The 20,306-nt window shown below is 43.1% G+C and overlaps 1 protein-coding gene across 4 annotated transcripts; it reads right to left on the bottom strand.

Annotated features, from left to right (window-relative positions):
* Positions 1-6,258: 6,258 nt before the first annotated feature.
* Positions 6,259-6,798, bottom strand: LOC121462414 (ubiquitin-conjugating enzyme E2 C-like). Of its 4 annotated transcripts, none has more exons than XM_041673982.1 (2): positions 6,514-6,798; positions 6,259-6,441 (listed from the first exon to the last, which is right to left on the bottom strand). In XM_041673982.1, exons 1-2 carry the CDS (start codon positions 6,796-6,798, stop codon positions 6,259-6,261), a joined length of 468 nt encoding a protein of 155 aa, XP_041529916.1. The 4 variants fall into 4 exon arrangements, with proteins under 4 accessions (XP_041529916.1, XP_041529919.1, XP_041529917.1 ...); XM_041673985.1 differs by having other exon boundaries at positions 6,259-6,468; positions 6,646-6,798; XM_041673983.1 differs by having other exon boundaries at positions 6,259-6,581; positions 6,663-6,798.
* Positions 6,799-20,306: the final 13,508 nt, after the last annotated feature.

Below are 20,306 nucleotides of genomic sequence, written 5' to 3'. Positions count from 1 at the left end.
ATCGATGCCATTGTAGGCAGTATAATCAATTTCATAATATCTATAAATAAAATAACTTACCTTGTAGAAAACATTTGCAGGAATGAAGATAGAGATAAGTTGGTAGGGTGCTGCCTTTATACATTTGAATCTTGGGGCTCACATCCTAGCACCAAAGTGGGAAAGATGTAATGCCCAATCAGAAAGCAGCATATATCTCACCACTAACAAGGCTGAGACTGGAGGATTACCCTGAGTCATGTAGCCAATCTTATTTACACTGTGAGTTCCGGGCTAGCCTGGGCTACAAAGAGAGACCCTGACTCCAAAATTGAATGAACAAAAGAAGGAAGAGGTATGCACAGGCGTGGGCATACACACACAGACACGCATACACATACACACCAGTGGGGTGAACCACTTAATAACTCCTTCAAATTGAAATCTAAAACTATCATAGGATCCAACAATTCCATGTTTCCAATGCAAATTTCTCCTTAATCAACTGGGCACTATCATAGTACTTCTGAACATAAGCCCCAAAGAACTGATATCTGGGATTTCTATAAGTATGCATATACAACTGTGCACACCAATGCTATTCACAATTGCCAAAAGGTGGAAGTGCTGTGTCCATCAGCAGAGGACTTGGTAGACACACACACACACACACACACACACACACACACACTGAATGTGATTGTTGATCGTCACTCCCTTCTTAAAAGCAGTGAGAGAGAATATGGCAAAGGGGAAAGTCTCTAGGACTATAACTCCCTTCCTAGACAACAGCTGCACGATGGCAGCTGGAACATCACCACTTTGGAACTCGAGAGGCTGTTGAAGACCTGTAGTTTCCAGGGTAAAGCTTTAGTGGTCCTTCACTCTAACTAATTTTGGCCAATGTCTCTCACCTCTTAGTATGGAAGCAACTACCTATCTCTTGCCTTCAGGCCTGAGGCAGGCAGCTGAACAATGTGTAGGCACCAAGGGACTCAAAAGAACCAGTTCACCAACTGTCCAGAATATAGGCTGTGACTGCTGGTTGCCCATCCTGATCACAAAGGTGTGTCGAGAAAGATGTGGCCACTGCCCAGTCCCATGTTGCTGCAAGTTCCTGAGCTTCTGACTGAAGTGACTTCAGGGCATCAAAGGAACCATCACATTAGCCTGTGGCCCCCATCACTTCTCCCTTTTTCTCTTTCAGAGTCCTGATACTAAACGCAGTAGTACATACAAAAACAACTGAATTTGTGGGAGAAATACAAAATGACCATGCATGCCTAAGAAAGGGCATGCCCAAGACCAACCTTTGTCACAGAGGTAGACCACAATAATAACAAAATACAAATCCTGCTGGGCACGGTGGCACAGGCATTTAGATTAGGTAGAATAGAGGCAAGCAGATCTCTATGGGTTTGAGGACATCCTGTTCTATATAGCAGTTCCAGACACAGCTACATAGTAAGCGCCTGTCTCATTAAAGAACAAAAATCCAAATAATTTTTTAAAAACAAAATCTTGGTAAAAGCAAGAATATGATTTTTTAAATTAATTACTCAGTGGCTCAGCAGTTAAGAGTACTTACTGCTCTTCCAGGGGGCCTGGGTTCAATTCCCACCACCCGCAGGCCAGCTCCCAACTGTCTGTTCCAGTTCCAGGGAATCTGAAACCTTCTTCTGATATTTGTGAGCTCCTGCACATATGTGTACTTACATATACTCGCGCACACACACACACACAAAGTTAAATAAATATTTTTCAAAGAAGAATCACCTTATTCTTAGGTTCAAGTATACAGTTTTCTGTTAAAAACAAAAGTACAAAGCAAACAAAGAAATAGGAAAGTATGGCCCTTTCTTGGGGTTGGTATCAACAGAAGCTACCCCTTAAAAACTCTGATGAGGTACGAGCCATGGCTGAAGACACACACTTCAACTGCAGAATTTAGAAAAAACAATCTCAGTCTGACCGGGAAGCCTCCTCTAGGCTGCCTAGTTTTTCACAGAGCTGGAAAGTGCTTTGTGGTCTGCTGGGGGAGAAAAGGCACAGTGGGCTTAGTCACAGAAACTGCAGGCCGCAATGCTGACTTGTAGGGCCGGCTGTGCCTACCGGGGAAATAGTGGCATGACTATTATGGGGTAGCTATTTTCTACAAGAGGGAATGCTGAACTCAGTACTACTGTTATCCTGGTGATCAAGCCATCAAGCCCATGGCTGGGGAGTTGAACTGCTTTTTTTTTTTTAATTTTGCTAAGTGGTCATACTTATACACACATGTATAAGTGTGTACAAGTATGCATACAAGTGCTTACCAGGACTTCTATATTAACCCCACTGCTACCAAGACTCAGGGAACATTTTGGAAGAGGAGGCAGAAAAAATTCAAGAACCTGAATGATAGGAAGTACCATAAAATACTGTCTTCTAGACACACCTGGCTAACTCACTTACAGACTCACAGTCGCTGGGTTGCCTGCATAAGAGCTGCATAAGATCAAGCCAACCCAAGTTCTAGCATACATGGAGCAATGATCTCCAGAACCCAACCATTCCTGAAGACCTGTTGGAAGTGGATAGGTGCTCAGGGAGAGAGAATTATTCTTTTCTGAGGATGTGGCCACTGGTAGATTTTCCAGACTCTAGTGGATGGCCCTACATCCATGCACTATATGGCTGGTACTAACTGGACTTAGTGGGTTATCAAAAAAAAAAAAAGTTGGGCTGGGCGGTGGTGGCGCACGCCTTTAATCCCAGCACTCGGGAGGCAGAGGCAGGCGGATCTCTGTGAGTTCGAGACCAGCCTGGTCTACAAGAGCTAGTTCCAGGACAGGCTCCACAACCACAGAGAAACCCTGACTCGAAAAACCAAAAAAAAAAAAAAAAAAAAAAAAGTTGGAGGGGTTAAGGGTGACATAGGGAGAGTTAAAGGTAGGAAATATAGACTAGATATGATCAAGTTTTATTGTGTACATGTAGGAAATTCTCAAAAAAAACTAAAAATAAATATAAATAATAAACTAAGTTCTTTATAAAGAAATTAAAAACCCCATGAGAGCCAGCAAGTTGGTCAACAGGTAAAGACACTTGCTACCAAGCCTAACGCGTTGAATTTGATCCCCAGAACCCACTTGGTGGAAGTATAGCAATGATTCTTGACCTTTGGACTCCACGCACACAGCATGGCACACAGCATGAGCAAACACATCACACACAGATACACAGACAGATGCAAAGTGGGAAAAAGCTAAAATTGACAGTATCCTCTCTTCACAATGAACAACATCATCATTCATATATATATATATATATATATATATATATATATATATATATATATATATATAATGAGTGTTTGCATTAGCACTAGCCCTAACCCAGAAGTACTGAGAGAGAACACAGAGAAGACCCAAAGCCATGTGAAGGGATAAAGGTCTCAGTAGATGAAAATCCATGGACAAGTATAGAATGTAATAGAATTACAACTTTACAGTCTAACTCCACGTTTTGCTTTCCCCATAATTTAGGAGACTTTGTGCATTTCCACAAGTCAGTCTGTCTGGAGTGCTGTGCAGAAAGACGTCTGCTTCTTTGTGTACTACCGAGCTTAAGCTGATGGAAATGCAAATTAGAGCCTTGTAGCTGCGGGATGTAAAATGAAATCCCCCACACTACCCACAAAGAAAATGAGAGCGTACATGCAGAAGGAAATAAGAAATGAGTTTAAGTGCTTCGCTTCAAAAAATCAACTGAACACAAAGAAAGAGCACAGTGCCATCAATAAGAAATGTATAAAACAAAAGGGGAAGATGCTAGAATCTCTTTATTAGTAACGAAGCCCTTTAAAATCAGATCAACCTTCTCTCTTCCTCAGTCATTCCCAGCAAATGATGAAATGAAGACCATTCATAGGACACACTGGAGAACTGGTACCATTATCCCGTCAGGAGGGAGATGGGATTTCCTCTCAGAAAGGGCATCTTAGAAAATGTTCAGGTGGCCATTTGGTTCAGATAAGCAAGGATGGGCCCTGCAGATGGGTAAGAGATCTGACTCAATTCATATTTACTGTCTGTTTATAATCAGTTTGTCGGCACACACGGCTATGACGACGTTTGGCATGTGTGTTGGTTACTATTTCCATTGCAGCAGCAAAATACTTGACAAAAACAAGTCGAGCAAAGAAGGGGTCATTTTGGCTCATGGTTTGAAAGTCAACCCACCGTGGTAGGGAAGTCGTGGAGGCAGGAATGTGAGGCAGCTGGTTATGTTCCATTCATAGGAAGAAGAGAGAGAAGAATGGCGGTACTCAGCTCACATTTCCTATTTCATTCATTCATTCAAGACTCTAGCCAAGGTATACTACATCAGAGTAAGTCAGTTTTCCAACTTTAGTAAACCCAATTTAGAAACACCATTACTGACATGCCCAAAGGCTTGTCTCAGACATGATCCCTGTCAAACTGACAATCACCAATAACCATCACCACATGCACAGCACCATAAGAGCGTGAACCTAAACACATCACAGGAATTCCTGTGCATTTGAGCTCTTTGTGAAAGACATACACAGTTCATCAGTCTACTCCCCTTGGTCTATAGAAATGGCAGATCGTCAGGAAAGCATTCCAGTAGACACGCTTCTCAAACAAGTACTCAGCTGTGTGAGTTTACAGGGCAGTGTTGACTCTGACATTCAAAGGGAATTGATAGGACAAGCCCTATCACATGGCCAAATGGCAAGCTTCTAGCTTGCATTGTATTGAGACCCAGCATGGATGGTAGAGCAGGTGCTGGAGGGCAAGAAGTTGGAGTTCTACATGAAGAAGATCAAAGCCAGAAGTCAAATAAATAGTCATGAGTTGATTATTATTACTACTCTTTTTTTAAATTGGCACAATTAGTTAGATGGACTAAGACAAATAGGTGATTCAAATAGGGATAGAGAGATGCCTGAGGTTACGAGCACCAGCTGCTGTTCCAGAGGACCTGAGTTTTGTTCCAAATTCCTACCTGGTAGCTAACAGCCATCTGTAACTCCAGTTCCAGGAGAATCCAAGATCTTCTTCTGGCCTCGTTGGTCCTTTTTTTTTTTTTTTTTTTTTTTTATTAAGAAAAGGGAAAAAAAAGTATCTGCCTCCTCCCAGCCTCCCATTTCTCTCCCCCTCCTCCCACCCTTCTCCCTCTCCCCCCACTCTTCTCCCCCTCCCTCTACAGTCCAAAGAGCAGTCAGGGTTCCCTGCTCTGTGGAAAGTCCAAGGTCTGCCCCCCTCCGTCCATGTCTAGGAAGGTGAACATCCAAACTGGCTAGGCTTCCACAAAGCCAGAACATGAAGTAGGATCAAAACCCCGTGCCATTATCCTTGGCTTCTCATCAGCCCTCATTTTTCGCCATGTTCAGAGAGTCCGGTTTTATCCCATGCTTTTTCAGTCACAGTCCAGCTGGCCTTGGTGAGCTCCCAATAGATCAGCCCCACTGTCTCAGTGGGTGGGTGCACCCCTCGTGGTCCTGACTTCCTTGCTCATCTTCTCCCTCCTTCCGCTCCTCATTGGGACTTTGGGAGCTCAGCCCAGTGCTCCAGTGTGGGTCTCTGTCTCTATCTCCATCCATCACCAGATGAAGGTTCTATGGTGATATGCAAGATATTCATCAGTATTGCTATAGGATAGGGTCATTTCAGGTTCCCTATCCTCAGCTGCCCAAGGGACTAACTGGGGACATCACCTTGGGCTCCTGGGAGCCACTCTAGGTTCAAGTCTCTTGCCAACCCTAAGGTGGCTCCCTTAACTAAGAATTGTGTTTCCGTGCTCCCGTATCCAACCTTCCTTTATCCCAATCCTCCTGTTTCCCCAAGTTCCCCCCCAGCCTCCCCTTCTCACTTTTCTTTGGTCCTTTTGACCACATGATACATAGATGCAGACAAAACATCCATACACATGAAATAAAAATAAGTAAAAATCTCAAAAAAAAAAATTTAAGAAGGCTCAAATAACCAAAAGGAAATGTGGAAATGAAGACATTACTACAGACTCAACACAAATATAAAAGACTATGAGGAAGTATTATAAACGTGTATAGTGATGAATTGAGCAGCTTAGATGAAATTCTTTTTTTTTATACAAAAACAATCAACGTGTATTTATTTAATATACATTGTAAAGGCTTAAGCAGACTTAAGTTAAAAAGACAAATAAAAATAACACCACAGCGTAGAAATCAAGGAAAGGACAGACCATCTAAGAAAAAAGACGACACAAGGAGAAGCTGGACATCTTGTGTCAGGGCTCTTGACTGGAGACCTGCTTTGAATAGGTTTCTTGCAGGTGCTTCTTAAATGCTGTGGGGTTTTTCCAGAGCTCAGCAGCATGTGTGTTCAACGGGCTATCGATGTTGGGTTCTCCTAGCAGGCTCTGGATAGACAGCAAGATGGTCCTGACATCATACAGCGCGGACCACTTATCCTTGAGGATGTCCAGGCAGATGTTCCCCTGGGTGTCTACGTTGGGGTGGTAGCAGGGCGTGAGGAACTTCACCGTGGGTGCGTTGTAAGGGTAGCCACTGGGGAACTCGAGTGAGAGCTTATACCTCAGGTCTTCATATACTGTGCCGGCTGCTCCATGGATGGTCCCTACCCATTTGAACAGGTTGTCTGATTCAGGGAAGGCGGAAATCCCTTTGTCACCAGACATCATGAGGGTCATCAGCTCCTGTTGTAGCCTCTTGCCCACCGGGCCCCGGGCGGCACCCCCGCTGGGCTCGGCTCCCTTGCTAACGGCGGCGACGCTGGCAGCAGCTGGGTCGCGGTTTTGAGAGGCCATTCCGAGGACGAGGACGCTGGCAGTGGAACAAGAATGCGGAGACGACTGAGCAACTCTTAGATGAAATTCTTACTGATTCAAATCCTATCAAAACTAAATTACAAAGAAATAGAAAATCTAAATAAACATAAACAAGCTGGATGGGTGATTATAAGTCTCCGAGCAAAGAAAAAGCACTCGACCTAATGGCTTTACAGGTGAATTCTATCACTTATTTACAGAATTAGCACTAATTCTTTTCAAATACTTCCCAAAATATTATTTTAAAAAAGGTAGTTGTCATATTTCATCCTGTGAGGCTGTCATTACCCTGATACTAAAGTCAAAAAATGACACTTTAAAAAATGACTGCAGACCGACGATCTCTTATAAATATTGATACAAAACTTCTTAACAAATAGTGCCAGCTGAGTTCAGCAGCAGGGTGAAAAGAATAAATGTCATGACTAAATGGGGCTTATTCCTGGAATCAAGGAAGTTCTGCATGTAAGCACTGAGCAGTCTAAGACTCCACCTAACAATAGAGGGGGGAAAGCCACTGTCAGCTCAGCAGATACTGAAAAGAATTTCACATAGTAGAGCACATTTTAGGAGGAGAAAGAAAGAGTCTCAGTGCAACAGTAGCCAATTGTGAAAACCCACAAAGGACATAGTGAAAAACTAAAAAAATGTTAAGTCAATGATCAGGAATGATCTCTGTTTCTGACACATCTATTCAACATAACACTAAAGACTTCTAATTAGAATAGTCATTCAAGAAAGATAAATGAACTGGGGAGTTTAATCCTCAGAACCTAGGTTACAAAAAGAAGCCAGGTGCAAGGCATATTTGTAATCCCAGCAATGGGAGGTAGAGACAGGCAGACGTGGGGCTTTGGGGCTTACTGGTCAACCAGGTCAGCCTACCCGCTAAGTTCCAGGCTAGGCAGAGACTGTGTCAAAAGGCATAACATAAAGGGAATAATAGCTGAGAATAACCTATGGCCTTACACATATGCTCACAGAAGTACAAACAACTAAACACATGACATCCATATTGGGAAGAAAGTAAAATTATCTTTGCTTTTAGATGGCATGATCTCATATGTAGAAAAACCTAAAGACTCCACACACACAAAAGTTAGAACTGAGATATAAATTCACCAGGACTGGAAAGATGACTCAGAGGTTAAGAGCATTTATTTGTTAGTTGGTTGGTTATTTGAGACAGGGTTTCTCTGTGTAGTCTTGTTGGTTCTGAAACACACTCTGTAAAACAGACTGGCCTCGAAATCAAGATCTGCAAGTCTCAGCCTCCTGAGTGCTAAGGTATGTACCACGACGGCCTGCATTTGCTGTTGTTCTTGTAGATGACCCAGTTGGGTTCCCAGCACCCACAAGGCAGCTTATAACCATCTTTACCTTCAGTTCCAGAGGATCTAGCACCTTCTGGCCTCCTTGAGCACCAGGCACACATGAACTACACACACATACATCAATATCATCCATATAAAAAAATGAACACATCTTTTTAAAAAAAAAATTTTAGACAAGGTTTTTCTGTGTAACAGTTCTAGCTGTCCTGGAACTCACTTTGTAGACCAGCCTGGCCTCTAGCTCAAAGAAATCCACCTGCCTCTGCCTCCATAGTGCTGGGATTAAAGGCATGTGTGACCACAACTGGCATAAACACATCTTTTAATAAAATACATCCTTCAAAGTAGAAAAATACACAACAAGATCTAGTTGTATTTGCATGTGTTGACAAAGCAATTTGGAAGGGAAGTTAAGAAAGCACTTCTCACTAACAAAACAGTATCGCCAACCAAAATAAAAAATAAAATACACAGGAATTAACCAAGGAGATAAAGGACTTGTAAAAGGAAAGTCATAAAATATTGTTGAAAGATATTTAAACAGACAAAACTACAAGCATTTAGCTGGGGGGTGGTGGCCCACGCCTTTAATCCTAGTATACAGAAGCAGAGACAGGCTGATCTCTGTGAGTTTGAGGCCAGCCTGGTCTATAGAGCGAGTTCCAGGAGAGCCAAGACTGTTACACAGAGAAACCGTGTCTTAAGAAACAAACAAAGAAAGCATGTGGATTGGAAGGAAGCCTTAATACTATTAATATGTCAATTATGTGAGAACAATCCGTAAATTCAATACAATCCCTATCAAAATTCCATATTTTTTTTTTGCAGAAATAGAAAATTCCATTCTGTTCACATAGAGGAACAAAGGATCTCAAATCACTAAGACCACATTAGAAAACAAAAGCAAAGCTGGAGGATACAGCCTTTCTAACCTTAAAGTTAAAGAGGCCGAAGTGTGCTTCTGATGGCTAGAGAGAGATAAATACTGCTCAGATAACGGAGTAATTGTGTAGCACACACAGAACTCTGGGCTCCATCCTCTAGTATCGCACAAATCTGACATGGTGACACACACCTGAGAGCCCAGATCTCATGGAGACTTACGGGGAACAGAAATCCAAGGTCACTCATGGCTACCAAGTGAGTTCACAAGCCGCCTGGATTGCAGGAGAATCTGTCCAAAACAAAACAAAAAAAAAAGCAAAAAGCAAAGCAACAGCAAACGTGTGGTTCTGACTTACAAACAGAATGGCTAGCCAAGGGAATCGACTAGAAAGCCGAAATGAGTGCTTACACTTATCAACAAATGACTTCCGGATAAGAGTTTTAAGACAGCAGAGAGAGGAAAAGATAGTTTCCAAGAAAGGTGCTAGGAAAGGGGTTGTGGACATCCAGGAGAGTGAGGTTGCAGCCTTACAAAAAAGCATGCACAAAAGTAAACCGAAATGAATCACTGACCTAACTAGCTATATAACACTCTTAGTGAGGAGATGTTATATAGCAAACAAAACAAACAAGCAAAAACTGAGCCGGGGAGATGGCTCAGCCATTGAGAGAACTGGCTGCTACTCCAAAGGACTCTGGTTCAATTCCCAACACCCACTTGGTGGCTTCTAGTCATCCATATCTCCAGTTCCAAGGGATCTGACGTCCTCTTCTGGCCTCGCTGGGCACCAGGCACATATGGGGTGCACAGACATACAAGCAGGCAAAACACCCATTGCACATATGCAAAAAAAAAAAACAAATAAACAAAGTTTAAAAAAATGCATCAAAATCTGCGTGGAAATTAGTTGGGCAATGATGTTCTGTCTATGACAGAGTGTCATAGACAACCAAAGGAAAGAACCAACAAACTGAAGATTCTGCCTCCTCAAGCATATTATCTCCCTTCTCAGGTCTTCGATGGGGTTGAAGATTAGATAGTCATAGTTACCACCCTCTTATGATCTAGCCAAGCCATTTCCAATACAAAACTTAGACTCCTTAGAATAGAATGTTTATTAAAATATTTAGCATATGTTCCTTGCTTAATATTGTTTATGCTGGTTGTAATTCTAATCTTATACTTGATATTTCTTCCTAGTGTATATAGTTTTGTACTGGGTTTGGAACTCTCTTATTTAAACAAAAGGAGGAGGTGCTGTGGGAGCTCCTTCTGCTCCTTCAGCCAATAGCCTTTAAGATACCAGCCCACTTGGGCATGGTCTCTTATACTATAAATTCAAGAGTAAAGCCTGCGCTCACTCTCTTGCTTCCAGCTCTCGCTTCAGGCTTCTAGACTCTGTTCCTGTTCTCCATTTGTACAGAGGATTGTTATCTAGGACAGTGATCTGTAAGTCTCCCCTAAATAAATAACCCTTTATTATTCATAATTTGGAAGTAGTGTGGGATTATTTTATGACTTCCGCCATCAGAATGGTATTTCTTGCATTGGCTTGTGGGCATGTCTGCAGGGCATCTTCTTGACACCTGGTGCAGGGTGTTACACTCATTGTGGATGATGTCATCCCCAGGCAGGTAGGTGGCCCTGGGTTGTATAAGGAAGGTGGCTAAGCAAGCCAAAGAGAGAAAGTCAATGGGCATTGTTCCTCCATGATCTCTGATTCAGTTTGTACCTCTAGATTCCTGCTTTGAGTTTCTGCCATTGCTCCCCTCAATAACAGACTATAACTTTTTTGTTTTTTTTTTTTTTTTTTTTTGAGACAGAGTTTTTCTGTAGCTCTGGGACCTGACCCAGAACTAGCTCTTATAGACCAGGTTGGCCTCAACCTCACAGAGATCCACCTGCCCCTGCCTCCTGAGTACTGGGATTAAAGGCCAAGCCATTTCCTGCAACAGACTACAACTTATAAACCAAATAATCCCTTTTCTCCACAAGTTGTTTTAGTCATAATGTCTTATTAAAGCAACAAATAAGCAAACTAATACCTTAGGAGATCAACAAAATATTTTAAAAAATGATGAAAGAAAAATAACAAGTGGGGCTGGAGAGATGGCTCAGCATATAAGAGCACTGGCTGCTCTTCCAGAGGATCTAGGTTCAAATACCAGCTCCCTCATGGCAGCTCACAATTGTCTGTAACTCCAGTTCCAGGCGACCCAACACCCTCACACAGACATACATGGAGGGAAAACACCAATGCACATAAATAAACAATTTTTTTAAAAAAGAAAAGAACAAGAATTGGCAAAGAGTGACAGAGGCTGGGTCCATGTGTAACATTGCTTTCGAATGTAAAACAGTATATCTGTTGTGAAGGCCAAGGGAATTCTTCAGAGAATTAAAGAATACATTACTGTCTGATCCAACAATTTAAAGGAGGCTCTCAAAGAGTCATTTGCTCATCTGTGTCTGTGACAGCATTATTCAGAGCAGTTAAAGGCTGAGAGCAGCCCCAGTGTCCACCAAGGAATGGAGAGGCAAAACACAATATGATAGGAAAGCAAGCAATCTTTCAAAGGAATGGAATTCTTGGATGGAGAGATGACTTAGTGGTTAGCAACACTTGTTGCTCTCCTGATGGCTCACCCACATTGGACAGCTCACAAGAGCTCCAGTTCCAAGGGATCTCATGTCTCTGGCTTCTCAGATGCCTGTACTCATATGCACATACCCATACTCAGGCACATGCACGGTACTCCAAGGTTTATAAATGAAAATAGCTGTCTTTGAAAAGGAATGGAATTCTGGAATTTGCTGTACTGTGGGTGAACCTTTGAAAAAAGAAAACTAAGTGACAGAAGTTAGTCACAAACATATAAATATTGCGTGGTCCCATTAAAAAGAAGAACCTGGAGTTTAGGCATAAAGACAGGGAGAAGAACATTTATAGGAAGGGGCTGAGACAAGGACGAATGAGGAGATATTTAAGGCTCAGAGAGTTTCCATTTTACAACATAGCAATGGGTGGTGGTACTGATTGTGGAAGAGTAAATAGCAACAGTATTTAAAATCACTTAAAATGGTTAAGATTGTATTTATATTTTAACACAACAAATAGCAGAAACAAATAGAAAAAGAAATCCTGATGAATACTGCAACACAAATGAATATTGAAGACCTTGTGGCAATGGAATTAAGCCAGACATAAAAGAACAAACACATGTTTTCATTCTCTTAAGGCACCTGTGATGGAGGAAGGTCATTGGCTAATAAAGGAACTGCCTTGGCCCATTTTATTGGTTAGAGGATAGGTGGGAGGAGTAAACAGAACAGGACGCTGGGAGGAAGAGGAAGTGAGCTCAGACTCCACAGCTCTGCTCTCCGGAGCAGACGCCTCAGAGAGACGCCATGCCCTGCTCCCTGGCAGACACACGCGATGAAGGTCCGACCCAGGATGGACATAGGCTAGAATCTTCCCGGTAAGCGCACCTTGGGGTGCTACACACAGATGATTAGAAATGGGCTAAATTAATATGTGAGAATTAGCCTAGAAGAGAATGGGCCAAGCAGTGTTTAAAAGAATACAGTGTCCGTGTAATTATTTCGGGGCATAAGCTAGCCGGGCAGGCGGCTGGGGTGTTGCGGACGCAGCCCCACCGCCCCTATTACTACACACCTGGAGATAGTCAACTTCATGGGACATAAGCAGAACAATAGTTCCCAGGAATGGAGGAGGGTGGGAGAAATTAGAAGCTATTATTTCTGGTAGGACTGATAAAAGTTCAGGAAATGAATGGTGGAGATGGTGTCACAACTAAGTGTGTATACCTTGTGTTCTGTAGGCCGGTCTTGAACTCACAGCAACACTCCTGTCTCTTAACTGACCAGATTACAGCCATGTACCACCAAGTCTGACTTCTAAGTAAATATACTTAATGTCATCAAACAGTGTGCTTAAATATCTTTAAAGTGGTGGTTCTATGTATATTCAACCATAAGGAAAAAGAGATTTCACTATAGAGTTTAGAGTTGGTATGTAGAAGGCGTGAGAGAATTGTTAGGCTATAGAGAAAAACTTCCTTCTAAAGAGACAGGTTTATCAGTAAATTATGTTGCTCCTTCCTAAAAGCCAGAAAGGGGTTGATGTTGGGATATGAAACAGTCCTACCAGCATCATGGGGATATTGCAAGGAAGTCCCTGTTATCTTTTTTTTTTTTTTTTGATTCAAGATGGCTTTATTGGCACAGTGGAATGGCTTATGAACAATTCTGCAGCAACACCAGGCCTGTTTCTCTTCTCTATTTTTATAAGGTTGAAATCACTGCCACTAATTCCTGGCAGCCTGGATGGCTCAGCTCTGTACCTCAGCGGCATCTCGACTTGCTAACACTCAGTCCCTGTTATCTTCATCCCTGTCCCTGAACAAATCTTTTGCACATGCTTGCTGTAGCACTTTGATGAAAGTCCTCAGCCAACAAGCCCTCCATGGCTGTGTAAACTTCTTCTCCTGCCCCCTGACCCTGGGGGTGACCTGGCATGCCAGTGACTCCTAACTGAGGTAAATGATACAGTCTGGTAACAATGGCAACTGTTAGATCTTTCCCTTTTCTTTACCTCCTTCCCCTGTGAAGGGTTTCTTCCTAACTCCCTCCTACCAGGTATCAAAACCCCAGATGCAGAAGAAAGGAGCTACCTGAAGCATTGTGTGCCCCCTGTAAGAAATCCAATTATATATGGTCACAGGAGCCATTTTTTTCCAAGCCCGTTTGTGAATGACCTAAATGTAGTTTTCTTCCCAGTTCCAAAGTTTTCTTCCTTTCTCTTGCATTTACAGACTTAACAATCCCTTTGCTCCTTCAAGACAAAGCCATTGTGTTTATGATGATAATGTTGAACCCGGTTACAGTGCAGGGAAGGCTCAGGACTCCAGACCTCTCTTCCTTAGGATTTGCTTCTTTTATTATTTATTTACTAGTTCCTAGGACTCTAGCTGATGCAATGTTTTTTTTTCAATTTGAAGATATTTTTATTAGTAATCTTAAGTCAAGTCCTTTCTATCTCTTTGTCTAATGTATTTAACTCTATTTTTATTAGTTGAGTTTATTGAGCTATACATTTTTCTCTGCTCCCTCCCTGCCTCTCTCCTCCGCTTCAGCCCTCTTCCATGGTCCCCATGCTCCCAATTTACTCAGGAGATCTTGTCTTTTTCTACTTCCCATGTAGATTAGCTCCTTGTCTGTCTCTTTTAGGGTCCTCATTGCTGTCTAGAGTATCTAGGATTGTGATTTGGAGGCTTTTTTTCTTTATGCCCAAAAGCCACTTATGAGTGAGTAAATATAATATTTGTCTTTCTGTGTCTGAGTTACCTCACTCAATATGTTTGCTAGATTCATCCATTTGCCTGGAAACTTCAAGATCTCATTATCTTTTTCTGCTGTGTAGTACTCCATTGTGTAAATATACCACATTTTCCTTATCCATTCTTCAGATGAGGGACATTTAGTTTGTTTCCAGGTTCCAGGATATGACAAACAAAGCTGTTATGAACATAGTTGAGCGCATGTCCTTGTGGCATGATTGAGCATCCTTTGAATATATACCCAAAAGTGGTATTGCTGAGTCTTGAGGAAGGTTGTTTCCTAATTTTCTGAGAAATTGCCATACTGATATCCAAATGGGCTGTACCAACTTGCATTCCTACCAGCAATGCAGAAGTGTTCCCTTTTCCCCACAACCAGTCCAGCATAAATTGTCATCAGTGTTTTTTATCATCACCATTTTTACAGGTGGCTAAGTTCAGGGACTGTTCACACTTTCTCAAGGCTCAGTGCACTCAGCTGTAGGATGGGAACCATTCCTCTCTTCGGGATTGTGGTGGCATGGATAGTATAGCAACATGCACTCATCTCTTTGAAATATGCTTCCATCTGAAATGCAAAGTTCTGAGCCTAGGGACGTAGTTGGGAGAGTGCTTGCCTAGTGTGCATGAAGCCCTGCATTTGATCCCCTACATCACACAGAACTAGATATGGCGGTGAACACATATGGTCCCAGCCACTGGAGAGGAGGAGGCAGGAGGACCAGATGAAGTCAGCTCCAGCTACAAAGCAAGTCCAAAGCCAGTCTTTGTTCCATGTGACTCTGTCTCTAGAAGAAAGTGGGGGAGGAAGAGGGAAAGGAGGGTGGTGGAGGAGCAGAAAATAAAACACTCTGCTTTATGAGATTTGTTTTGTATTCTTAACGCCATTTATTTCCTTCCCTAGAAGCACACAGGATTGAAATCTAATTTACAAATGAACGTAATGGTGTGAAGTGTTACATGCCACGAGCTATCAAACAGAATCATGCATCAGGGCAAAATAAAAAGTTACACACATGCTCAAACTTTACAACTCGCTGCAATTCCTTTGCGCTTGAGGAAATCTGGGGACATTAATCAATCTGTTCTCTGTACTCCCCTTCTGTGATCAAGTTTTATTATTCTTTATTTACAGTTTCACGGTTAGGATACCAATGAGATTTTCTTTTTCTGAGAGAAGGCTGCATCAGGCTCCACTCAAAAGAGGTTTAAACCAACTTACCGTCCTGGGTGAAATTTCAAAGACTCTGGTCCATCCACCTTTATGTTACTATCTATCTCAAAGTCAGGGTTAGTTTTCTTTATAATTTGGCCTCTTGATGGTGATGGTGTAAAGCATGGGTGTGTTTGGAAATGTCTAAGCTGGGAAGAGAAGGACTTCAAGGAGACTTTACCTAGGAGACATATACAGTTATAGATATAGATATGTATGTATACCTAGGATATATATAGATATATATGTATATATTTTATAAATATATATGTATACCTAGGATATATATTCATATATATACATATATATCTTCAAAGCAATGTTTTTCCAAAATATTCATCTTCCTTCCATGGAGCACAAAATGTACTTTCATGCATGCTTAAAATGAAGAAAATCAGAGTCATTTTATAAGTAAACAGTCAAGATTGGATGGCACTAAATATGAAGTTGAGCTGCCTGCATCACAGCCTCTGTTTCCTCCACAAGTGTGGGTGGTGAATGACAGGTGTTCCCGAATTGGGTTATCATGAGACTTTAGACCTTGTGTGTTGTCAGTCACCCCTGGGAACAGGGAATGGTGAGTCAGATCTGGTCCCTCATGGAGAAAACAGCCCCCCACCCCGAGAGAAAGTACACAAGTCTACTGTGTCCTCTTGCGTTCACTAGGGCCATGATGTGTGTGTGTGATTTGTGGGTTTGCTCTTGCCCTGGACAAGGACAAGTAGTCTTTGGTGTGTGCAGTGTACGGAAGCAATGACGGACACTAGAGGATGATCTAAGTCTTGGTTCCAGTTCACACACGGTCCAACAGGGATCCAGTGACTACCCAAGTCTTCCCTGTCCATTAAGCAAGGTTGCTTACAGTGACTGATGCAGCCAGTCCCACCTGTGACTTCAGTTCAGAAGTGATGCTCACCTCTACTTCCCATCTGCCTGGAACCAGTCACTGCCCCAGGGGCGGAGATGGCTGGGTGTGCAAGGGAGTGCTTCCAGAACTGCCCAAAGGTGGTTTCTACCTCACAGGCCCAGGGGAGGGGCTAAAACCTGCAGTCCTTTAGTAAGGGTCTAGAGTCTGTTTATCCTCAAATGGATAGGCATAAAAGTATTTGTGCCCTGTCTGCTTTCGAGGATAAACTCTGTGCCATGGGCTATAGCAGTAGGAACTATGAGTGTAGAAAGCCTTGGCTTTAGCTGATGGCTCTAAGCTGGCTCCTTTTTAAGGGATAAATTTTAAGCTTAAGAGGCCAATCCATATTGCTTGATATAACAAATACTCACAGCTGACCATTTAAGCATCTTATCTACAAATGACTACTTCTTCTTTTTTTTTTCCAAGGTATTTCTGGAATCAAACAGGATTTTGTCTCCCAGAACCGTGTTGCTTTGGTAAGAGCTAATATTCAAACCCAAGTTTATCTGGAACATCCAGGCACCTGGGGCCATAGATCGTGACAAATGAGACTGTCCCCATCAGCACAGATGGCTGGTAAGCTTGTGGTAAGCAAGGACTCATTTTCAGGTATGTGATCAGCCATGATGGAGCCAAGTTATTTTCTTTTATGAACTTTTAATGTTTTTGGCATACTTGGAAAGTGCAATAAAAATGAAAAGGCATTCATCAATATTAGCAGACCTCAGTAATCCTACGGTTACAGAGCAACGTCATCAATTTTGAGCGGCTCCCACAGGGCAGTGGGTTTTAAGGGAGGAAAACTAAGGACAAAGACTTCTTGCTTTCTCTCCAGCTCCTGTCATCAGTCCCCCAGCATGCCCCACCCCCATCCCAGCCCACTCCCAGCAATCTGCTTGCAAGCCAAGGCTCTAGACCTTGAAGGACTAGGTGGTCTTCACTCCAGTCCCTGGCGAGTGAAGCCTGGCTTCTTAAGAAGTGACTTGGTCTAAAATAGCCAATAGTTCTTCGGCACAAGAAGCCCAATTTTGCTCCGAATGTGGCATGTGCATTTGGCCTTTCCCTCTTTATTCTGATATAACAGCTTGACGTTTTGGTTGCAATCACACACACACACACACACACGCACACGCACACACAGTGCAGAGACAGAATGAGACAGCAATCCAGGAGATAATATGTACTTTTGCGTGTGAGCTTCTCCTCAACAGCTGGGCTCCAGTCTTGACATGTTCCTGTTTAATTCATGCCCTGCAGGCCAGACAGCAAATGGAGCCTGCTTGCAGGGCTGTCTCTATCCGGAAGGCGACAGTATGGGAGCCTCAGAATGAGCAAGAGACTGGACTGGGGTGAACACAAAGAGGTAAAGACTGGTGCTGGTAGAACAAGGCAGGACGGAGAGAAAGAATGCCAGGACCTCTTGTCCATTGTTCACAGGACAGATAGCCCTAGCATGCATGTGGCTGGTGGGTTCCCACATCACCAAGTCTGCTCCCAAGTAGGCAAGGAGCACCTGGGGCTTAGTCACCCCCTCTTCCCCACCATCACCACCAATTCATTCCTTTCAGACATTTTGCCTTTGGGTTTTGGTTCCTTCTCCTTTGGAGGGGAGCATCTCAGGCTCCCAATGGTAGATGTATGTGTGTGTGAGAGAGACAGGACTAGGAATTAGAGAGCCCAGCCTGGAGATGGGCAGAGATAACACACCCCTAAGGACCTGCCGCCCAGTGCCCTACTTCCTTCAGCCAGACCAACCCTTCCAAAGTTCCGTGGCCTCCCAAAAATGGCACAAGCCATGGAGGACAAGTCACGTAAGGCATGAGCTTGTGGGACCTTTCAGATTCTTCTACCTAAGCATCTCTTCATTGTCTGGAACACATTCCTGGCCAGATACAGCGTGGAGGATGGGAACCCAGGTCAGACTGACGTCAGCTGTGGCTGAGACAGCCAGGTTGGGAAGGACTCTGCAGCAAGGTCTGCCTGACCCACAACCAAACTTCAGTATCTGGTAAAGTCAGCCAAGGACTAAACCTTGTCTTACAAGACCGCAGTCTGTTATGACAGTCCCTAGACACTGGTAGAAACTTTATAGGAATAATAATAATAATAAACATTTAAATTTCCCAGGACACTTGGAGCACTGGTTTATGCATTCAGAGTGACTACTCTGTGCATGATTTAGGGACCTTGGTTTCTGCAAATGGAAATCTTACAAGTTGCCCTCATTATTCAAAGTTTTTTTGTTTTTTTTTTTTTGCTACTTTGTTATAAATAATCAACTAGAACGAATCCTTGTAAGAAGAAGTTGTGAGAGACATGACTCCAGGCAGGATTCTTACCAGCCGGTCACATAGCAGAGGGTCCCACGCGAGGCAGACCAGGTTAAACTTATACAATAATGTCGTTGATGGAGACTCTGAGCTTCTCTGAGAGCCATTAGCCCTGCTGGCTGCTGTCTCAGCTGCATTCTCTGGTCTCTTTTTTTTTTCCTGTGGTTCTCTGGACAAAGCTGGCTGTGTTAGGATGGATTTGCCTTCACACACTCAGCAGTTTCAAAAGTTTCCATTAGGTGGTGACATTCAAATAGTGCGAGACCTCGCATCTTTTAAAAAAAAAAACACACAAAATCGAGATTTCCATCTTCTCATTTAGAAAAATCAGGTGTGGGGCGCACACCTGTAGTCCCAGCACTAGGGAAGCAGAGGCAGGAAGATTGTGAGTTAGAGGTCAGCACGAGCTGCACACAGTCAGAACCTGTCTCAAAACAAACAAACGGAAAGCCAGAAGCTCTAATATCAGCGCTGGGCATGAAGGACTGCACGCAACACTGAGCACACAGAAAGTGACGGACTCCTTGGCAGTTTGGGTATGGTAATAGTTATATAAACACAGCCCTGATGGGATGCTTAGCATAGTCAATTTCCACCCCATCCCTAGGAGGAAAGGTTGAGGTTCGTAGTATCACCCTGTGAAGGCTTCCGCTTTGACTCTTTTCTTCCCGATGGAAAGATCACCGAGGGATAAAGACAGCTACAGCAGAAGTTTGTTTTACAGAGCAAAGCGAAGCGGAGAGAAGAGAGCGTGTAAAGTGTACAATCCTGAAAGCGGGTGAGTAGCTCAGCGGGTCTGGGATGTGGGGTTTTGGGGGTGAATATGAGCTGAGTTACACATTCTTTGAGTAAGATTACCATTTCCCTTTTCAAATCCCAGTGAACTGAATCTCCCTTTTAAGATATCTCTTCCCATGATCCCCTTGAAAAGTCTGTTTAAAAAGAGGGAAGGTGAAAAACCATGGGCAAATGATATTGCAATAAACTTGGGGCTGTTTGAGGATGAGGACTTTTGATTAGTTCACACCTGTGTAAGTGGGAAGGCGCCCTGGTGTACTAGGAAGAGCCAAAGTGAGCTTCAGGGATATTTATCCCACAAAAGGGTGTTGTGAAGCTCAGGAGACACAGCTACCAAGATACAGCTGCAGCTGCCTTGGTCCTGTCACATCTACCTCCCTGCCTAACCGGAACACACAGCTCCCAAGATTTGCCTGCAGTTGTCCTTGATGACCTCATGTCCAGCTGTTTGCCTGCTCAGTCTCAGTATGGCAAATACCTCCAACTTCTGGGTGTGGCAAAGGCACACTGCCTTCAATGGCAGAGCCAAGATTTGAACCAAGCAGAACCAAGTGGTAAGTACTAGTGAGTAAATGTGGTTTCCCACGTGATGCTGAGTAAGAAGAAATGACTGTTGGCGTGTGGGATGTTGAGGCACCTGTGCCTCTGTAATTAAC

This window comes from Microtus oregoni, unplaced genomic scaffold (assembly GCF_018167655.1).
Source record: "Microtus oregoni isolate MIOR12 unplaced genomic scaffold, Mior012 000024F_ref0000369, whole genome shotgun sequence".
Classification (NCBI taxonomy): Eukaryota; Metazoa; Chordata; class Mammalia; order Rodentia; family Cricetidae; genus Microtus; species Microtus oregoni.
This window is presented reverse-complemented; position numbering and strand designations above follow the sequence as displayed.

Coding starts and splice junctions, on each gene's coding strand:
- LOC121462414 (XM_041673981.1), bottom strand. CDS start 6,798: ATGGCCTCTCAAAACCGCGACCCAGCTGCTGCCAGCGTCGCCGCCGTT.